Genomic DNA, 20,905 nt, shown 5'->3' with positions numbered 1-20,905 from the left:
CCTGGGATTTTCCTCTTTTCTGCAACAGTTTCTTCCTTTTGTTGTAAAGTTTGTTTATGGCAGGGGACCACCAGATTTTTTGGAGGAGAGCCTCTTGGTTCTATTTAAGATGGCACAATTCATGCATGAGTGGATGTGCTCGTACAGTACCTTAGTGTAGGACTCAGTAGTCGAACTTTCAGTTCCTGTCTGCATGGGTGTCATGAAGTTTGTAACTTCTGACTTGAGTAGCATGAAGTTGGCTTTGAAGAAGTTTTTTATGGAGTGGGCTATGGATTAGTTGATCCAGGGCACTGGAATTTCTGAATTCCAAGAACCGTTGGGCAAAGGTGTTGGTACATGAGTAGTTTTCCCAGTTAATGGCAGGGTAGTTGAAATCACCCAGTATTAGGGTGTTTGGCTGTATATTAATATTTTCCAGTATGTTTAGAAAGGTGTAGTGAGAATCTTGGGGCATGGTTTGGGATCTGTAGCAAGCTACAATTTGGATTGCAGTCTTACCTAGTGTTAGTTGCACCTGAAGAATTTCAGATGCATTGTGTTGGGCAACTAACCTGGTGGTGTGAATATCCTTGGTGAATATGGACACTCCTCTATCTTTAGTGTTTCAGTCATGGTTTGGTGGCCAAAACGTGTGGTAAGAGTTGTAGCCTGGTATTGTAGGGGTGCTCTCTGGAGCCTTGAACCAGGTCTCAGTTACTGCACAGACATAGATGTTCTCCATTTTTAGGAGTGCCTCGAGAGAGTGCATTTTGAGGTTTAGACTTCTAGCATTGAGTAGCATTACCTTCAGTTTTTGCATGCTTGTACCTGTTACGGTGGTGGTTTTGTCCTTTGAACTTTGCTTAAAAAAGGCACTATAGGGGTGGCAAGAGCCTTTGCCAGTAACCTGATTCCCAGGGGCGACAGGTGTAGACCATCTCTGGCAAAGCATCGTGGTCTGTCGATCATGTCATCCCAGGCAGACTGATACTGGATCCCCTTTGAATGACACCAGAAGCTTAGCCACTTGCTGAAGTCAAACATTTTGTCCTTATATAGTGGTATCATTGTGGGTGAAGGCAGGATGCTACTCAGGGCTAGGGTCATACCTGCCTGGGCCACATGATCTGAGAGCTCTTCCACGTCTCTTTTCATGTAGTCCAGGGAGGTATGTCTCAAGTCATTCACTCCAACATGGACAATGACAGAATCATATTTGTATTTGTTGTGGAGTGACTTGAGTGCATGAGTTATGTGGCAGATCCTGGCACCTGACAGGCAGCTCACTGTAATTTTCTCCTTGTTCAGCCTGGTGAGTGGGACATCAGTGTGCCTGACTATAGAGTCACCTATGACTAAAGTGTTAGGTACGTTGTCTTGCCTTAGGGGCTGTTGCTGGGTGGCACACAGGTGTTGTGAGCTATGTGACACTTTGGTTGTGATTCGTGTTTGTTTGCGTTTCAGCTTCGGAGGTCCTTGTTGCTTGGTCAGGTTACAGTTAAGGGCCTCTGCATATGTGGATTTAGTGTTGCTATGTGTGGGTATTGGTGGTGTCAGTTTAGAAGGGCTATGTGTTGCTTGAGAAGTAGTGCGGGTGTTAACCTTCTCCTCTTGACTGTCTAGCACAATCTTGGGTGGAGAGAGCTTTGCTTCCAGTTTGGCTATGCAAGTGCATCTCTCACAGGTTGTAGTGTTGGGTGGCAGGAGGAGAGGGTTGTCTGTGCACATGAGGCAATTGCTGCATTGCTCCAGTATGCCCAGATTCACCAGGTGGACAGGAGAAATCAACGGAAGCTGACCATTGGACATGACAGGTTTGGTGCTATTTTTTGAAAAGTACAGGATCTGTTTTTCCTTACCTTAGCAAGGTCCTTTGCAATTATAGGCTGTTTAGTGCCTATGATTAATTTCTCCTTATTAATAAGGAGAGTTGAGTGCTTGTATCAGTTTAAGGCTTCCTAGTGCTTTCCAGCAGGTATTAGAGCAAGTGCTAGTCACAGGAATGCTTAAAGGTAAGATGAAAAAAATGGTTTATCCTAAACACTGGGTTGGTTAAAGAGGAAGTTGTTCTTAGAATGTGTGCATATAGATTATGAAGGACTTTGGTTTGACTTTATTATGTAGAGAGGTAGGGGGTAGGATCTTCACTTTGTAATGAGTTGTTGAGCAGTCTGGGAAAAGAGAGGGTGCAATGGAAAAGTAGCTAGAGGATTGCTGGTCAGGGTGAGTATATGAGAGAGTGGGAGATGGGACGGGCATAAGTAAAAGGTTGTGATAGAAGGAAGAGAGTGAAAGAAGAAATAAGAGGGAGGAACAGACAAGGAGTGAGAGTGAATTAGAAAAAGGTAAGGACATTATTTCAAGAGAGTGAGCAATAGTGATGTTTATTTGTGTAAGGGGGTTAGTAGCACACAAGATAAAGGATTGTAGAGTTAGACAGGGCAGTGGTAAGTAGTAGCACAAAAGGAAGTGATGGGGTAGTAAGTAGAAGTTAAGCTAGATAGGAGGAGCAAGATAGTTGGGGTGGATTGAATGGGGTGGAAAGGGTGGATGTGGGGTGGGGCGAAAGGAGTGTGACTAATTAGGGTAGTGTATAAAGGAAATAAAAGAGGGGTTGGGTGAGAATGGGGGTAGGGTAGGGGAGCAGAGTGAGCCTGAGTGCAGTGAGGGTGAATGGAGAGGGTTGGACCCGAAACCAGATGTACTGGCAACCAGAACAAATCGGTCAGGACGTAAGAAGCAAAATCTCGGCTAAGGATAAGAACTACAATTATGGCTCTAATATTACCTGTTTTGTTAGAGTGGGGTTCTGAAAAGAGCAGTTTCAGTTGAGAACTCTTTTTTATTAAGTCAATTTAAAGTATTTTAGCATGGACTTTAGGTTACAAAAGCTAATTTAACTAGAACAGCATAAAAACCTGACGTATTATGAAACTGGCAAGTGCATTATTTATTTAGTGTAGGACATTGAGGTGGTGAAAGATAGAGAGAGGGGGGTTCACACTAGTTGCAGGGGGCTCCACTGGAGAAATGTGCAGTAGTTTTGCTCTGTGGATTACTTGAGAAGGTCACCCAAGATCTGCCTAACATACAAAGCTATGTCAAACCCTGAGCTGTTGGACATGCTCCACTTAAAGAAATCCCAATCTCTCCAAGCTGTACGCTTTAGGGACCTAAACCTTGTCACCACAATAAACAGAACATACCGGAGGGACATATTCCTGTCCCAGAGACTTCCCATACTCTGGAACAGACTACCTATCTATATCAAACAAAGGTTCTCATTAGCACTCTTCAAGAAAAATCTTGATGATTGGATGGCAAATAGGAAATTCACCCCAGGGATCACTTCTGTAACTGTGCTCGACAGGGGCACGGGAAAATAACTTTCTTGGGTGGTATAAAAGCCAGGGTACCTTTTTTGGCTGGTCTTATATAGGCCCTAGGGCCAATAGCCTAGTACCTACCTATGAACCTATGAGAAGAGGGGAGCACACAATGTAGTGTCTGAGGGGGACTAAGCAAAGTTATTTGTTAGAGGGAGTAAAAGAACAATGAGGTTGGCAAAGGAACCAGGTTCTAGTTCAAAGTTTCAAGAACACACAAAAAATAAGAAAATACAGATGTAAACTGTGCGTCTTAGCAAAATAATATCCTCCAGTAATATACACAAGTAGAATTAAGGTAAAGAAAACATAGTTGTATCTTATTTTCAACATTTCTAATCAAACAGCAAAGTAAACAACAGTAAGGGAGACATCCTAATACACTTAGTACTTATTTGAACTTTGCTCTTGAACAGTTTATGAGTGCTGGACTCAAGATGCTTTTAGCAAATTGACATCAAAATCATACTAGAACCAAGAAAGAGATGAAGATGGCATGAGTAGATGTTTGCTTTATATTGGGTGTGTGCTGGCATCCCAGGTACACTAGCATCTACCTAGCTAGAGAGACAAGAGTTCCAAGCTCTGGAAAATACTTTGGGCTCCTATAAAACAGAGGTGACTAACTTCACAGCACCCATGCAAATGTAGAATAGTTGCATGACTGCTGAATCATACAACAAAGCACTGTACGAACATGCACACAAATGCATGGATCTCACCATACCCAATAGAACCAAGATGCTTTCCTCCAAAAAAGGTAGTCAATCTGATGGTCCCCTCCCCATAGACAAACTCTACAACAGAAGGAGGAAACTTTACACTTCTCCCTTCATTACTTCTGAATTTTCCTGACCTGTAACAGGTATATCTGTTTACTTGTCGCTCTGTAGTTACATTTGACACCTCCCACTCATATATTCTTGCCTCTCTACCTCATATTCCCCCCATTTAGTCTCTGTAATATACAAGCTCTCATAATAATTGCTAAAGATATCTGCAATTAGAACCAAATTTCTAATTAAAGACTTCCAAGCTTCCTTATTTTGTCGGCTGTTGAAATTGCACCACAGATGTCTTAATATCTCAGAGAACTATGAAACAATGTGTCCCTGAAACACTCTTAAAAAAACAGCATTTCTTATTTTCCTCTGTCCTTTATCGCCCACCTAATCCTCCAATTTGTTTTGAACAGTGAAATCACCTTCATTTAACTGATCATTTGTACTCTCCAGTGTTTCCATTTTAACCTTTAATGCATCTTTGCTTTTTTCCAGACATTAGCAGTATATATCTTGATTTCTGTAGCTACTTCAGTTTTTATCTTTTTCCTCAAGCACTAGTTGACCAGCATCACTACATTTATCTGTCACACTGTCCAGAAGTCATTTTCACCAGTCTTCAGAATTCCTTGTTTTTAACTAACAGATGGGAAACCCTCAGGAACATTTTGAATTAAAGTACATTTTAAGTTATTTCCACTCCAAAGGAACATGAGCAGATGTCACATTGAGGGTGTATAATGCTCCTTGTATCAAATATACATGCCCTGTTGAAATATATATTTTATCGTTTCTAGAAGCTGACATTCATCTACATAACAGGTAGGGCAAGAGGTGAATTGTCTCTTAAAAAAGGCATCGCTCAGCCCAAAGACTTTATGTATATCCCCTCTCTCATCTGAAAGTTTGAAGTACTTTTTGCGTCACCTCCCATACAACTGTTGTATATCACTACACTGCTATCTCCTATATAGATGGTTACCCTTACTGAAAGGTTACTTAGCTTATTCATTGCCCTTCTAAACTATCTCTGTGGCAGACCTGGTGGAAAGCATGTACTGAAAATAGTAAACTTGGTTCTGGCAGGGAAACTCTTGATCTGCACATAACAGCCACTCACACCTATCACTGTTTCTACTATTGTAAGTGGGCATGTTCTTTACAGAAGGTGACCAGTTTCTCTATACTTGGCTGCCTAAAAGGATGATTCTACCACCCCAACCCACTTAAGTAGAGTTGTATGTTCAATGTCATTAAACCATGTCTCCTCCAGCACCACAATCCAAGGATACAACTACTTCAGCTATGTAATTTTTAATTTTTTTCTTAGTGGGATGGATTATACCATTAACATTACATGTAAATAATCTTATACAAAACATAAAATATAAGTTACTCCTCATTGCTTTAAGGTGGGTACATGAGCAGATGAATACCCACAAGTTTACTTTGGCTTCAGTCTCCCAAGCCATTTTGCCTTATTGATATCAATAGCCTTGAATTTAATTGAGGTATATGAACAAACCCCAACATGTTATGTACATAAACTATATAAAAGAGATATGTAAATGTCAATTCAAATAAACTTTCATACAATGTTATATCTACTTTTATTCAATTCCCTCGACACCATTACTAATACATCACACCAGGCCTAATCCCCTTTTCCCAGTACACAGACAACTCCATTCATGTACCTTTGTTTTATGAATGAAAAGGTTGCCAGCCAGATGCCTTCATCCTCACACCCCCCCCCCTCCGGTTGGTCCTTCCTTCCCCTTAATCCTAATGCTGAAATAAGGCCTTTGATAAAAATAAAACATCATGCCACAGTATATCCAACTAAAAGTCACTGTAAAGCCAACACAAAGTCAATACCCTACTGTACAAAATCACTTAGATACACTGATTGCTTAGACAGCAACAGAATATAAACGTGTGTAATAATTCACACTGCAGAACAGAACTAATTTAAATAATAAAGACTACTGATTATTGTTTTTCTATTACATTAATTACTTTTACTGTTAATTAGAGAACAAATGTTCCCATACTTTAATGTTAGCAATGACAAGAGTTTCAGCTCAAGTCTGTGATTGTAATAAAGATTATGGTTGCGCTGAGGAGAGAGAATGAACAGCAGATGCAATTTACCCAATGATTGCCTTGTTTTTTAAATATCTGCTGTATAATTTTAACATCCCAGCAGACAGATTCTCATTGGTAACACTGAGCTTATGATCCTACTATTCAGTCTTTGCATTCAGTCCTTCATTTTATTCCAGAGGTTATATTAAGATAACAAAAGTATTATTTTACATTTTGCCAGTTTCACTAGTGGGACCCTTATAATTGCAGTGCCAGGAAACACATACTTAGGTTCATAGATTATTACTAGATAAGTGAGCCATATGACATTGACAATCCCAGCCAGTGCAAACCATCAAACATGTTAATAAATTAGCTATACCAATCAGGGAGAGCCTCTTTATATGTTCCAGGGTTGAATTTGCAGATACCCATCCAGTCATTAAATCTGGCTTTAAAGGTGACTGCCAGAGGTGTGACATACATAGGTGTTAATGAGTTAATAAGAATATACTAAAGGGATGGATATGTATCAGAGTGAGTACTACTTCTCTGGAACCACTTTCCTCTTCATGTGAAGTTAAGTATGTCTCTCTCTCTCTTTATTCAACTGTAACCTGGATACATGGATAGGAAACCTTAAGTTCCCCCTGGTTTGGCACCCGTATCACTTATGGACAGGGGAAGTATGTAAATACCTCTTGCAGGGTTATAGTTATCCATACTTACTATCCAAAGGGTTCTTGCACAATACTAAAGCATGATTTCACCCAAGGTTATATAAAGTACTATGGCTAGTATCATAGTGGGAATGCATAACTAGCCTGCTAAAGATCCTCACAGATCTATATTCTAGTAAGTACCTATGAATCTATACCACTGAAAAGCAGTAAGTACCTATGAACCTATACCACTAAAAAGCAGTAAGTACCTATAAACCTATACCACTAAAAAGCAGTAAGTACCTATAAAAGCAGTAAGTACTAATGAACCTATACCACTGAAAAGCAATCCACAATGGCATGAGGGGTTCTGTTTCACTTTTAAGATTTTTAGTATTGTGCTTGGTTCTTGACACCCGTTACTCATCTTTATCCAATATAACCATTCTGACTATGCCTTTTCATACAGAATTATAATAAGCTATTACAATTCAACTGAATTCAATCTGCAATATGGTAAGATGGCCTCTGTGTGTGTGTGTGTGTGTGTGTGTGTGTGTGTGTGTGTGTGTGTGTGTGTGTGTGTGTGTGTGTGTGTATATATATATATATATATATATATATATATATATATATATATATATATATATATATATATATAGAGGGCCTTGCATTTCATCTAAGTGACTTTCATTAATATGTGTTCCTTCAGAACATTTATATAAGTGGTGTATTTTTAAGAACATGCATTGTAAGTAAATGGAAATAAGGGTTTGTTTCTCTTACATGGATGTCAATGACAATGATTTTGCTGAAATTGTGTGAGAGTGTGACACTTGAATTTACCCTTTTCGCTATTGTTGCATGATCTCAGATTTAGCATATTTATAGCTTTGGGAATATGGGGGTACAGTTCCCCAATATGGGAGACAGAGGGGGGCTTAACATGCGCAAAGACACCTTTCATGTATGTTTTGTTTTTTAACATTGAACATTAGGTGGTTTGAGTTTGATGTACTGAATCACACTGTAATGTAATATTGAAGATTCAGTACAGATTTTGCGTGTGTGTGTGTGTGTGTGTGTGTGTGTGTGTGTGTGTGTGTGTGTGTGTGTGTGTGTATGTGCACATGTGTATAGAATGTGCATTATGTTATACTCCAAAAAAGAAATGTAGCAACAGGAGCACATTGGCACAGTGGTTAGCATTACTGTCTCATGGCAAGAGGTTCTCCGTTTGTGGAGTCTGCATGTCATCCCTGCATTCTCATGGGTTTTTAGGGGGTGCTCTGGTTTTCTCCTACATTCCAAAGATATGCAGTAGGTGGATTGGACACTTTAAATCGACCTTAGGTATGAATGCACATGTGGCATGAAAAAACAACCACAGCAGATCTAACTACTCACTGGTGTGAATACTGGCTCTAGATAATGGTCACTATTAATGTGGCCCTGTAATCCCATGTTCAAATCTGGGAAAATAGAGATTATGGATGGATGAGCAAAAGTGCATAAATGGTTTACTTCTGTGGTGCTCTTTCCTCCCTGGTTCTCCTCTGTTATGTAACAAACTAATTAAAAAAAAATCAGATTATTATCATAGTCACTTAATCGATGCCACTCTGGCAGCTTACCTTTACTATCACTCTTGATGGATCTTTAACAGAGTTACAGTTTAATAGTCAAGAGAAACTGCTGTACCTGTAATTAGGCAAGTAAAGAATGATGTCAAAACATCCAGCAACCATGTGAGCCATATCAGTGATGCCAAGAATCATAGATTAACAGTGATCCTTCTCCCAGCTCTTTCCACAATTATATCCAATTCTTACCTACACAGGAGAGATTCTGAGCTTTGAATCCTCCCTGACAGCTGCACCTATAACTGCCAGGTGTGTTTATGCACAAATTACCCAGCTCTCTGCGACACTGCTCTTCAAATGTGCACTCATCCACATCTGTAAACGGAGAAAAAACGAAGAAACAGAGAGAGAGAAAGGCTTAATCATCAGTAATGCTGGTTCCTTTAACAAATCTTAAGTGATGATGTCATTTGCAAAGTCCAGATCATATGGTAACAGGCACATAAAAGAGAGATAGGGCCATATGGTAGAATATATATTATACAGTCTGTTACAATAAAAGATATTAACCTTTTCTCTTCTGATTAGGTGTTTGGAAAGGATACACTAAGCTAAATAATTTCAGTGGAGCAGCCAGATCACAGATTCACCATCTGTTTTGTGCTGTTATATTATTTTTATTTCTACTAGTAACATTTCCCAGTTCATTGTTATCAACTGACATTTCTCCTAGCAGTCATAAAGTTGTCAACTTTGTTATATTTACCATGTTTTCAACATAATAAATAGCTGTGCGTAGGAAACAATCATTGTGCAAGTCTGACCGTGTGATATCACAAGTTACTGAGTGAAGTCAACTTCTGTTTATTTTATTATTATTTATTTATATTTGTTAACTATGGTAGAGTACTGATCCACATAGATTTTTTTCAACATCTTGGAAGCACTGTCTGGTAACACGACTTGCTCAAAATCACACAGTAGGCAAATGAAAGTGAAGGACCCAAACTCTCAACCCCTGAAAGCAGTTAGTTAATTGCATATCACCTTAATCCTTTGTGCTAACTACCATATTTCCTTCTATTCATACACAATTAAATAATTGTTACTACTTTAAGTATCAAATAACATACAGATTCCTTTACTTAATCATGTTACTCCTCAGCTTATCCTCTATTCTTCTCCTACTACTGAGCCACCTCTCATCCTACCATGACTCATTAATACCTCTCAACATCTCTCCAACTCTGTCCAAGCCAACTATCCATACTTCCTCCCTAAACTCTCCACACATCACACCAAATGTATTTTATGATGACCCTTACTTTTACCCCAGACTGATTAACTCCATTTCAACTCAAATTAAAATAAAATTAAGTGGAAAAATACTGTGCAAAAAGCAAGAATCAGTAATACCTCAATGTATTAAAATCATCCTAGGAGAAGACATTCACCCTAATCCTGGACCCATCTATCACAACCAACATCAAGACAATTCTTTAACATAAACTAATCTAACTCCACAATGAGGTACCCCCAACCCAGGTAATAAAACTTTTGATGTGATAAATATTAGAAGCATAAGAGATAAAAATACTTAACTACATGCCTGGATTACCCAACTTACATCTGTGCTATAACTGAAACTTGGCTTAAACCCAGCATAAATGACTCCAAAATTACACACACACCTGGCTATAACATCATCCATAATCACCGTATAAAGAGGAAAAGTTGCGATTGTGCTATATTTAGAGCCACTGGTAAAGAAAATAAGAGATTCAGAAATTCAAGGATGTAACTAATATAGTAATCAAGACAAGGTTGTTTTATTTATGGACAATATTATTTTGTACCTGATAAAACCAGAAAAGGACATCTCAGTGTTTGTGAAACATTTTGAGACAGATTCATGGATTTTTGGGATATAAAATTAATGAAGACAAAACAAGAGCTATAGGTATAAACTATGTACGAACCTACACAAGAACTGGTTCAGTAATACCCATACTTTCTGAGGACATGATAAAAAGAAATGCTTAGAAGTATGGGTTAAAAAGGATCATGTTGTGACAGCTAAGGCTATGTGGGAAGGGAGTAATCAAAAGACAATATAAAAACTGAGAAACTGGGAGCTCTTGTTTATGGATATGGATAGCAAGATACAAGCAGTGAAAATGTGTTTAGTTCTTTTAGTTTTGTATACAAGTCAGGCATATCTTTATCAACCAGAGGAGAAGTTGGGACAGTAATTAATAAAGAGTTGCAGAATTTTGTAGATCAGATTGCAAGTGAAGTGTGCTGTATCTTAAGAAGCATGTCAAGGTTGTATGTGCACATATAAATTCCAGACGCGTGCACTCCCTAATGCCATTTTGTAAGAGCAGCCACAGTGAGAGCATGCATGATCGCAGTTGTTAGTTTGTATACAAGATACTTACTTAGTCAGTAAACATTTATAGTGATGTGTTTGTATAGAATAAAGCTGCTTGAACAGAACCTACAAAGACTATTCTATTGTGTCGAACATAGGAGAGCAACATGGTGTCAGAATTGGGATCGAAGAGAATAAAATCCATAGCCATGAGGTGCCAAGACGACAGTGAAGGTAAAACCAAGAGAAATGAGCACAAAAAGAGCCAGAAAAGAATCAAAGATAATGAGAAGTAGCACGAGCTGTTTATTTGATAAAAGAGATAAAGTTATTTGAAGTATCTCAAAGATAGTGTAAAAGTGCTTACAGTGTGTGCTTATTACTGTGGATGTGTTTCAAAGAGTTAATTGTGTGTGAAGTGCAACTATTTTGTGAAATACAGTCAAAGTATAGCCATTTTGAAAAGTTTGTTGTGTTGGGTGTGTCTATTCGCAAAGTGATGCCATTACAGAGTGTTTCTTGCACTGTAAAGAGTTGCCTAGCAAGGTACTGACATTCTGGGGACATTTTGGTGTGCTGTTTGCAGTTATTCGCAAAGTGCAACTACTAAATGTTACTGAGTGTTGGGCAAGAAAGGTCCAGTTTATTCACATTGTGCAGTTATTTGATATGTTTCTTACACTGATAAGAGGTGATTTATTGCAAAAACAATATTACAAGAATATTACAGTGCCTGAGAGTTTATTTCGCTCATATCATAAAGTTGTTTGAGATGTTTCTTAAAATGATGATAAGTGACTTTGGCAAAATGATGATAAAGGACTTTAGCATTTAGCCTTCTGAAAGATATTACAAGAGTGTTAAACCGGCCAAGAAGTTTATTTTGCAAAGTCCAATTATTTAGAGGTACTAAGAGTTTGTTCATTAGCATTATTCTGAAAGCTCAAAAGGTATAAATTCAAAAGTACAAAGGCAGTGGACAAAGTTACAAGTACTGGCATAAGTTTCTGGCATATGTGTATGAGTGTATGTTTGTGCTTATTTGCAAAATCCTTCACTGGTATGTGTTAATATGGCAGACAGATTTCAAAAATCTCTACACTTGCGTTTAATCAGAATATTGTAGAGAATTAGAGAACATTTGAACAAGAGTACGATATTTTTATACAAGCAGATTATGCAGATAGAGATGCATGCACCAGGGCATTCATTTTACTAAACCTAGCTGGGTCAGAGGCCATAGAAAGAGAGTGTTTATTTGTGTATGCACCTGCAGTATATGAAGGAGAAGGTGAAGATTATCATATTGTTGTACAGGCTGAATCAAGAGAAGACCCCGAGTGTTTGAAGCGCAAGTTCAGAGAAATGTGTAACCCCCAGACAGATATTACATTAGAGAGGCATTTCTTTTACACGAGAGATCAGAAACTGGGGGAATCATTTTCAGCTTACATAAGTGACCTGAAAAACAGCTAAAACAGGTTGGTTTGGTTACTTAAAAGGTGAGCTGATAAAAGACAGGCTTGTGTGTGGTATTAACAGTGCTGCTGTGAGAAAGATTTTGCTTTGTGACAGTGATTTAAAGTTGAGTAAAGCCACTGAGATTTGTCAAATCCATGAGGTGACAGAAAACACACAAGTATGCTTGCGAGTGACAAGAGCATGAGTTCAGTTAGCTCCAGAGCAAATGTAGATAGCATGCAACACATGGCAGACAAAAGTAGGCTCAAGCACAAGGCAGCTAAGAGATTTCCAGAGAAGACACATAGCTTTCCAGCAAGTTCTAGGAAAGGAGCACACGCCAACTCAATGCAGTAAAAGCACAAATCAGCAAAACGTAAGTCCAGCTTTATTGCTAACTGTTGCAATTGTGGTGCAAATCATAAGTCTAAAAGAGAGAAGTGATTAGCATTTGGTCAGCAATGATACAAGTGTAACAAACTGGAACCACTTCCAAAAGTTTTGTAAATCAAGTAAACCTCACACAGTTGTAAAGAAAAGTCACACAAAGAAGCAAGTTGATCAAGAAGAGCCAAAGCAGGCAAGCCTTCTATGTAGCTGGTGCATCAGTGCTTGATGAAAGTTAATGCAGTGAATTTATTAACAAGAAGCAAGGTGCTTTGCACTGTCTGGATTAATGGGAAATCCACAGAGCTCAAAGTAGACACTGGTTCAATGAGTAATGTTGTATCAGCGGACACATTTGCTAAAGTGAGAACTAATGAACAACTCAATCTAGCCAGTAGTGCAAGACTTGTTGCTTATGGAGGTGAAGAAATTGAAAGCAAGGTTCAGTGATGCTTTCATGCTATTTGGCCGAGAACTGTTACAACTTGCTATTCTATGTAGTCTGAAGACCACTGCAATCTTTATTGGGTCTCAAAGATAGTTTAAGACTGAATCTCCTTTAGTTCATCATGTAAGTGCATTTCTGAGTTCTAATTTTTCTGAAGACATTTTCTCAGAGTATACTGATATTTTTGATGATAAGTTATGCAAACTTCCAGTTGTGTATTCCATGAAGCTAGATCCAGAGGTCACTCTTGTAGTCAGACCAGCAAGAAGAGTTCCAATAGCTATGCATGATAAAGTTAAAACTCAGATGGATAAAATGGTGCAGCAACACGTGATTTTTCTAGTTACAGAAACAACTGAGTTGGTGTCGTCTATGGTAGCAGCTCACAAAAAAGGCTCAGACAAAATCAGAATATGTATTGACCCAAGACATCTGAACAAAGTATTAAAAAGACAGTATCATCCAATGTGCACAGTCAAGGAGGTTGCAACCTGAATACCAAATGCAACTGTTTTCTCCATCTTGAATGGAAAGAGTTCATTTTGGCGAGTGATGCTTGATCTCAAATCTTCATTTCTAACTAGTTTTAGTACCCCATTTGGCAGCTACAGATTCCTATGAATGCCATTTGGAATAAATTCTGCAGGTGAAGCCTTTCAGTGTGCAATGGAACAAATTTTTTCAGGTTATCCTTGTGCCATAATAATAGATGATTTATTGGTTGGAAGCAATGGTAAAGCAGAGCATGACAGAAACCTCAAGAAAGTTCTAGATACAGCATGTGAAGTAAACTTGAAGCTCAATCACTACATTAATGCTGGATGGCCGTCAAAGCAATCTAGTGTACCACCTGAAGTGCAAACCTAATTTCCCTACAGAGATGAATTTTTAATGGAAGATGACATTATTTTCAAAGGTCCTAAAATTGTTGTTCCTGCTTCCTTACAACATGAATATATCCAGACTTTGCATTGTGGTCACCCAGGTTCTGTATCCACTAAGAGAAGAGAGAGAGAATTAGTATTTTGTCCTTTATTACCAAAAGATTGATAAAGTACATTCATCTTGTTCAGTACGCAATAGTACTAGTCCACATTTGCACAGAGAACCACTTCAGCTATGTCCAGTTCCTGAACTACCATGGTCAACAGTTGCAGCTGATATCTTTAAGTGGAACAATCAACACTACTTAGTTTTGGTAGACTCTTATTCAAATTGGTTTGAGATTGATCTACTACCTAACCTTACATCCACTGCTGTTATTACTAAGCTGAAATGTGATTTCTCAGTTCATGGTAGTCCACACAAACTTCTTTCTGACAATGGTAATCAATTTACTAGCCAGTTGTCTAGTAAATTTGCAAAATACTGTGACTTTGTATGTCACTAGTACTCCTGAATATCCTCAGTCAAATGGTCTAGCTGAACATGCAGTGCAGAGTGCAAAGCACTTACTTGAAAGGTCAAAGTGAGACAATACTGATGTGTTCTTAAATTTGCTTAATCTCAGAAACATACCTCATGATGATATTCTTGGCTCACCTGCTGAAAGACTGCTTTCTAGACAAGCTAGAACTATGCTACCCATTACTCCCAATTTATTGAAGCCTAAACCTAAAAACAGTAAAACCATCAGGGCTCAAATGGTTAAGAAGCATAATATTCAGAAATCTAGTTATGACAGATCAAGCAGATTACTTCGTCCATTGAGGGAAGGAGAGATGGTAAAAATCAGGACAATGAAATGTTTTGATCAAATTGGACAGATTACAGGCATACGTGCCGAGCCAAGATCCTACTTGGTAAATTCAGAAGGTGTAGAATGTAGGAGGAACCGGAAACATCTTCTTCCTGTATCAGAACCATCCTCACTATCACAACATTGCTTCAGTGATGCAAACTTCAAATCTAAGAGTGAATCAGACGCTGTTTCCTTACCAGAATGTGTTTAAAATTCTGATTCCATTCCAATAAATGTTCCAGACATTCCACAGGTCAAGCATTTTGCAGAGACAGTTCAAGTTGCTAAATTTAATTCCCAGTTTTATGTCACATGATATGGGCGAGTGTCAAAGCCAAGTGTGAAATATGCAGCAACGTGCACTTGATTGTATATATACTGTATGTGTACTTAGTATTCTATAATGCATGACCAAGAATTGCCTATAATATCTGCATGCTAAATAGACTTATAGTGTCATAATATCCAATTCTCAAAGAGGGAGGATGTAGATCAGATTGCAAGTGAAGTGTGCTGTATCTTAAGAAGCATGTCAAGGTTGTATGTGCACATATAAATTCCAGACATGTGCACTCCCTAGTACCATTTTGTAAGAGCAGCCACAGTGAGAGCATGCATGATCGCAGCTGTTAGTTTGTATACGATTTTTATTTATTTTATTTTATTTGCAGTTGTTTTACCAGGATAGTCCATTGGGCCAAGATGAAGACATTTTCAATGGAGTCCTGGGGAGAAAAGCTCCAATAACAAAGTACAATAGGTTTTACATTAGATTACAATACTTACAATGATGTAGCTTAGAGCATGACATTGCTAGTATAGCTCCAGAAATAAGGTTACAATAGGTTTTAGGTTAGATTACATTATTTACAAGTGATACAGCTTAGAGCATAATGTTACAAGTAGTACAGACTTGTGATGAATGTTACAGAAGATACATACTAGAAAAGAAAATATTTCAATATAAATACTGAGAAGCTTGAATATATGACATATAATAATATATTTTTTTGTAAATAGTTTAGTTAGTATGAGCAGAGAATGTAAGAGTTAGGAGAGGCAGTAAAAGGAAGTTACCAGAAAGGAGGGAAAAAGTGAGGGTAAAAAGTGATTGCCAGTGTATATTATGATGGATGAGAACAGGAGCATTCCCACTGGGATAGTAGATATGATGGATGGGTGCAGGAGCATTCCCACTGGGATAGTAGATATGATGGATGGGTGCAGGAGCATTCCCACTGGGATAGTAGATATGATGGATGGGTGCAGGAGCATTCCCACTGGCATAGTAGATGAGAGTGAAGAGATTTTTTGAATATAAAGTGGTTAGAGATGGTACGAATGGATGGTGGTAGAGAGTTCCAGAGACGTGCTAGACCATAGGATAGGAGATTTTTCCCTGAGGGACGAGTTGGTTTGTGCAGTTCTATTAGGTTCTGGTTGTTAGATCTTAGTACTCTGTTGGGTAGATGCATTTTAAAGGCAGAGGAAAGGGATGGGCACAGTAAGGGGTTGAAAATGAGCTTATGTGCAAGAGTCAGTTGGGTATAGGTGAGATGATTGGATAGTTCTAGCCATTTTAGTTTGTGGAGAGAAAAACAGTGGTGGCTAGATGACTTGTGGCTAGTAGCGAATCTGGCGATTTTGTTGTAACATGAGGAAAGTTGTGTTTTAAGGGAAGATTGCAGGTTATTTAAGAGTGGGGCTCCATAGAGAAGGGAGGGGATAAGAAAAGAGGTAGAGAGATTGATTTTAGTGGAGGGTGTGAGGTAACGATTTTGTCGGTAGAGCATGCCTAGTTTTTGGAGAGTTTTTTTGATATTTAGTTGAAGGTGGGAGTTTAATTTAAGATTATTGTCAATTTGGACCCCAAATAATTTAGTCTCAGACACCAATTCCAGAGATGTGTTGTTATGACTAGTGATAGAAAATGTGTTTGTATTGATAGAGGTGACTTTAGAGGAGTAAAAACATTAATTTGGTTTTAGAGGCATTTAGTGCTAGGTGATTTTTTTCCATCCATTGTTCAGTGGTTGAGAATGCATCTTGTGTAAGCTTTTGCAGCATGGGGATGGATGTGGCAGAACAGATAATAGTTGAATCATCTGCGTATTGGATGATATTTGCGGATGGGATAGAATTACGGAAGTCGTTTATGAATATATTGAAGAGGAGAGGACCTAATATGGAACCTTGTGGAACTCCAGTTGGGGTATTAAGGAAGGAGGAGGTGGCCTTTTTCCATTTTACTGATTGATATCTATTAGATAAGGCCTTAGAGATGTCCAGTAGGAGGGTAGAGACAATATGACCAGAGTCCAGAGCTTTATTTACAGTTTCCAGGAAGGAGAGGAGAGCTGTCATAGTGCTATGACCAGGTCTAAAACCATGCTGCGTTGGAGTTAGTAGATGATTGTCTAAGAGATATGGTAGGAGTTGTAGTTGGATACACTTTTCTAGGATTTTCGAGATGGGAGATAGGATAGCGATGGGACGGAAATTAGTAGTATTGTTATTATTACCACTTTTATGTAAGGTATGATAAAGCCTTTTTCCATATTTGGGGTACTATGCTTTCCTGGATAGAGCGGTTGATTAGAATACTAATGGGGTAGGCAATGGCTTCTGCAGCTATGCTAAGAAAGTATGAAGGGATGTTATCTGGGGCATTAAAGCATGGCTTCAGTTTCTGAAGGAGTTTTTTTATGGTGGATGTGGGTATAGGTTTAAATGAGAGAGGAGAAGAAGGGAAGAGGGCATTAGAGGATGGAGATAATGGAGAGGAAGAGTGTGTTGTAGTAGGAGTAGTAGAGGATTGTACAAGTTACTTAAAGTCAGTAAACATTTATAGTGATGTGTTTGTATAGAAGAGTGTGTTGTAGTAGGAGTAGTAGAGGATTGTACAAGTTACTTAAAGTCAGTAAACATTTATAGTGATGTGTTTGTATAGAAGAGTGTGTTGTAGTAGGGAGTAGTAGAGGATTGTACAAGTTACTTAAAGTCAGTAAACATTTATAGTGATGTGTTTGTATAGAAGAGTGTGTTGTAGTAGAGTAGTAGAGGATTGTACAAGTTACTTAAAGTCAGTAAACATTTATAGTGATGTGTTTGTATAGAAGAGTGTGTTGTAGTAGGAGTAGTAGAGGATTGTACAAGTTACTTAAAGTCAGTAAACATTTATAGTGATGTGTTTGTATAGAAGAGTGTGTTGTAGTAGGAGTAGTAGAGGATTGTACAAGTTACTTAAAGTCAGTAAACATTTATAGTGACGTGTTTGTATAGAAGAGTGCGTTGTAGTAGGAGTAGTAGAGGATTGTACAAGTTACTTAAAGTCAGTAAACATTTATAGTGATGTGTTTGTATAGAAGAGTGTGTTGTAGTAGGAGTAGTAGAGGATTGTACAAGTTACTTAAAGTCAGTAAACATTTATAGTGATGTGTTTGTATAGAAGAGTGTGTTGTAGTAGGAGTAGTAGAGGATTGTACAAGTTACTTAAAGTCAGTAAACATTTACAGTGATGTGTTTGTATAGAAGAGTGTGTTGTAGTAGGAGTAGTAGAGGACTGTACAAGTTACTTAAAGTCAGTAAACATTTATAGTGATGTGTTTGTATAGAAGAGTGTGTTGTAGTAGGAGTAGTAGAGGATTGTACAAGTTACTTAAAGTCAGTAAACATTTACAGTGATGTGTTTGTATAGAAGAGTGTTGTAGTAGGAGTAGTAGAGGACTGTACAAGTTACTTAAAGTCAGTAAACATTTATAGTGATGTGTTTGTATAGAAGAGTGTGTTGTAGTAGGAGTAGTAGAGGATTGTACAAGTTACTTAAAGTCAGTAGACATTTATAGTGATGTGTTTGTATAGAAGAGTGTGTTGTAGTAGGAGTAGTAGAGGATTGTACAAGTTACTTAAAGTCAGTAAACCTTTCTAGTGATGTGTTTGTATAGAATAAAGCTGCTTGAACAGTGCCTACAAAGACTCTTCTATTGTGTCCAAAGTAGGAGAGTGACAAATTTGATCTGGGAGGGAAAGATAGCAAGAGTCAACTGGGATATGTTGATCCTTCCGGTAAAGCAAGGTGGTTTAAGATTATTTGATTTGAAGGGATATTTTAGAGGTATACGGTTCAGGCTCATATACATAACACAAGCAGAAAACTATAATTCAAAGTGGAATGGGATGATGATGAAATGTGTGGAGAGAATTCAAGAAATACAGAGAGAGTGGGATTTTAGATGCAGATCCTTAAGGAGAATAACAACAGCCATACAGAATATTACATTTATAAAGTAGCAAAAAGCATTATAAGAACTAAGCAGACACAAGAATGCAGAAAGGTGATTCTGATGATAGGGATAACTGCAATTAGGGGTACAGAGAATAGGCAAGACAGGGCTGGAATTTACCGGAGAAAAATGGGAAAGGAAGCAAGATACTGGGAGCAAATACCTACAGAGAGAGAGAGAGAGAAAGGTAATATAATGGGAAGAAGTCAAGATAACATTTGGACTGCAGGCCGGAGACTGCCTTACCTATCAGGGTTGATATTACAGTACAGGCAAAGAGAAAAGGATAGGACAATCTTAAGTGAAAGACCTTCCCTGGAAGAGTTTTTATTTGAATCTAGAACATAAGCTGCTGTTAAAAACGAGATATAAAATATTGCATGATAACTACAGGGATCAAAAAGAGTAGCTTAGAAAAGATTAAATCTAGAACAGAAGCTGTTGTTAAAAAAGATAACCAATAGGGCATATAAAAGGTTGCATGTTGTTGCAGTCATCACATTTGGGTAGATTCCCAAAGCTAAGGATGGAAGGAGGAATTTAGATACCATTAGGACAGTACAGTTGTGTACACTTACCATACTTACCATAAATGTAGATGTTCGAGTGTATTCACTGCTGCAGTCATTACATTTGAGTAATCTGCTGGCAGGTTGCCCTCAATCGCCTGAATAACAAAGTCTTGGGTCCCGTCAGTTGCTTTCTCCTCTTCCATGAAGTCAGGTCACCAGGGTATAAAACATGCAGCCAACGCCATTTTAATCAGTTTTTCTTGCCCCAGATGTCAGGTGCCCCACAAATGGGGGGCAAAAATATATATAAGTAAACTTTAAATGTATAAATGCACTTTTGAAACATAAAATTTACCTTCAACTAAAAGCAAATACACCACAAAGGCTTTTGAGTATAGTGAAGGAAAGAAAAGGTAAAGAAAGGGGGATGGCGGAGGAACCTCGACTGCAACAGTGAATACACTCGAACACCTACATTTATGGTAAGTGTACACAACTGTACTATGTACTTCATGTTTCACTGTTGCAGACATTACGTTTGGGTAGAATCTCAAAGCTATGGATGGGAGGATGAAACTAAACAGCATTAGGAGCAGCTATAAGGCCCTGCAGGACTGCAGTGGCAAAGCCTGCCCTGGATTTAGAGAAGAGAGGTAAAATGATAATGCTTTGTGAAAGTATGAACAGAGCTTCAAGTAGCAGCTAGAATATCTTTGGTTGGGACCCTCTGAGAAAATCTGCTGAAGTAGAGGCAGCCTGGTGGAATGGGATCTGATCCCTTGGGCACAGGTTTACCATGGTGCAAATAGCAGAAACAAATGAAGTGGCTTATCCATTTAGAAATAGTCTGCTTTGATATAGCCTTCCCTCTAATCTTGCAGCAAATGCTACCAGTAGTTGCTCAGACTTTTTAGAGATTTTGTCCTGTTTAAGTAGAATCTTAGTTGTCTGTGTACAGCCAATGAATGCAGAATCTATTCCCCTTGTTCCCATGGATTTGGGAAAAATGTTGGCAGTTGAATGGTCTGGTTAAGAGCTACACTGGATACCACCTTGGGCATAAAAGAAGGATTGGTCCTGAGGGCCACCCTGTCTGGGTAAAATATAACGAAAGGCTCCACTGACAGGAGAACCTGTAGTTCTGAAACCCTTCTTGCTGAAGTGACTGCCAAAAGAGAAGCTGTCTTCCAAGATAGAAATTTTATATCCGCAGTAG

At 38.4% G+C, this 20,905-nt stretch overlaps 1 protein-coding gene across 2 annotated transcripts in view; it reads right to left on the bottom strand.

Annotated features, from left to right (window-relative positions):
- LOC122798485 (fibrillin-2-like) overlaps positions 1-20,905 on the bottom strand; it is a 1,115,712-nt gene that overhangs the window by 746,683 nt on the left and 348,124 nt on the right. For both annotated transcript variants that reach the window (XM_044067451.1, XM_044067452.1), the window contains exon 7: positions 8,733-8,858. In XM_044067451.1, coding sequence (XP_043923386.1) covers positions 8,733-8,858 — 126 coding nt within the window. The remainder of the gene's footprint in view (positions 1-8,732; positions 8,859-20,905) is intronic.

Source organism: Protopterus annectens, chromosome 3.part1, assembly GCF_019279795.1.
Source record: "Protopterus annectens isolate FY-2018-M chromosome 3.part1, PAN1.0, whole genome shotgun sequence".
NCBI lineage: Eukaryota > Metazoa > Chordata > Ceratodontiformes > Protopteridae > Protopterus > Protopterus annectens.
This window is presented reverse-complemented; position numbering and strand designations above follow the sequence as displayed.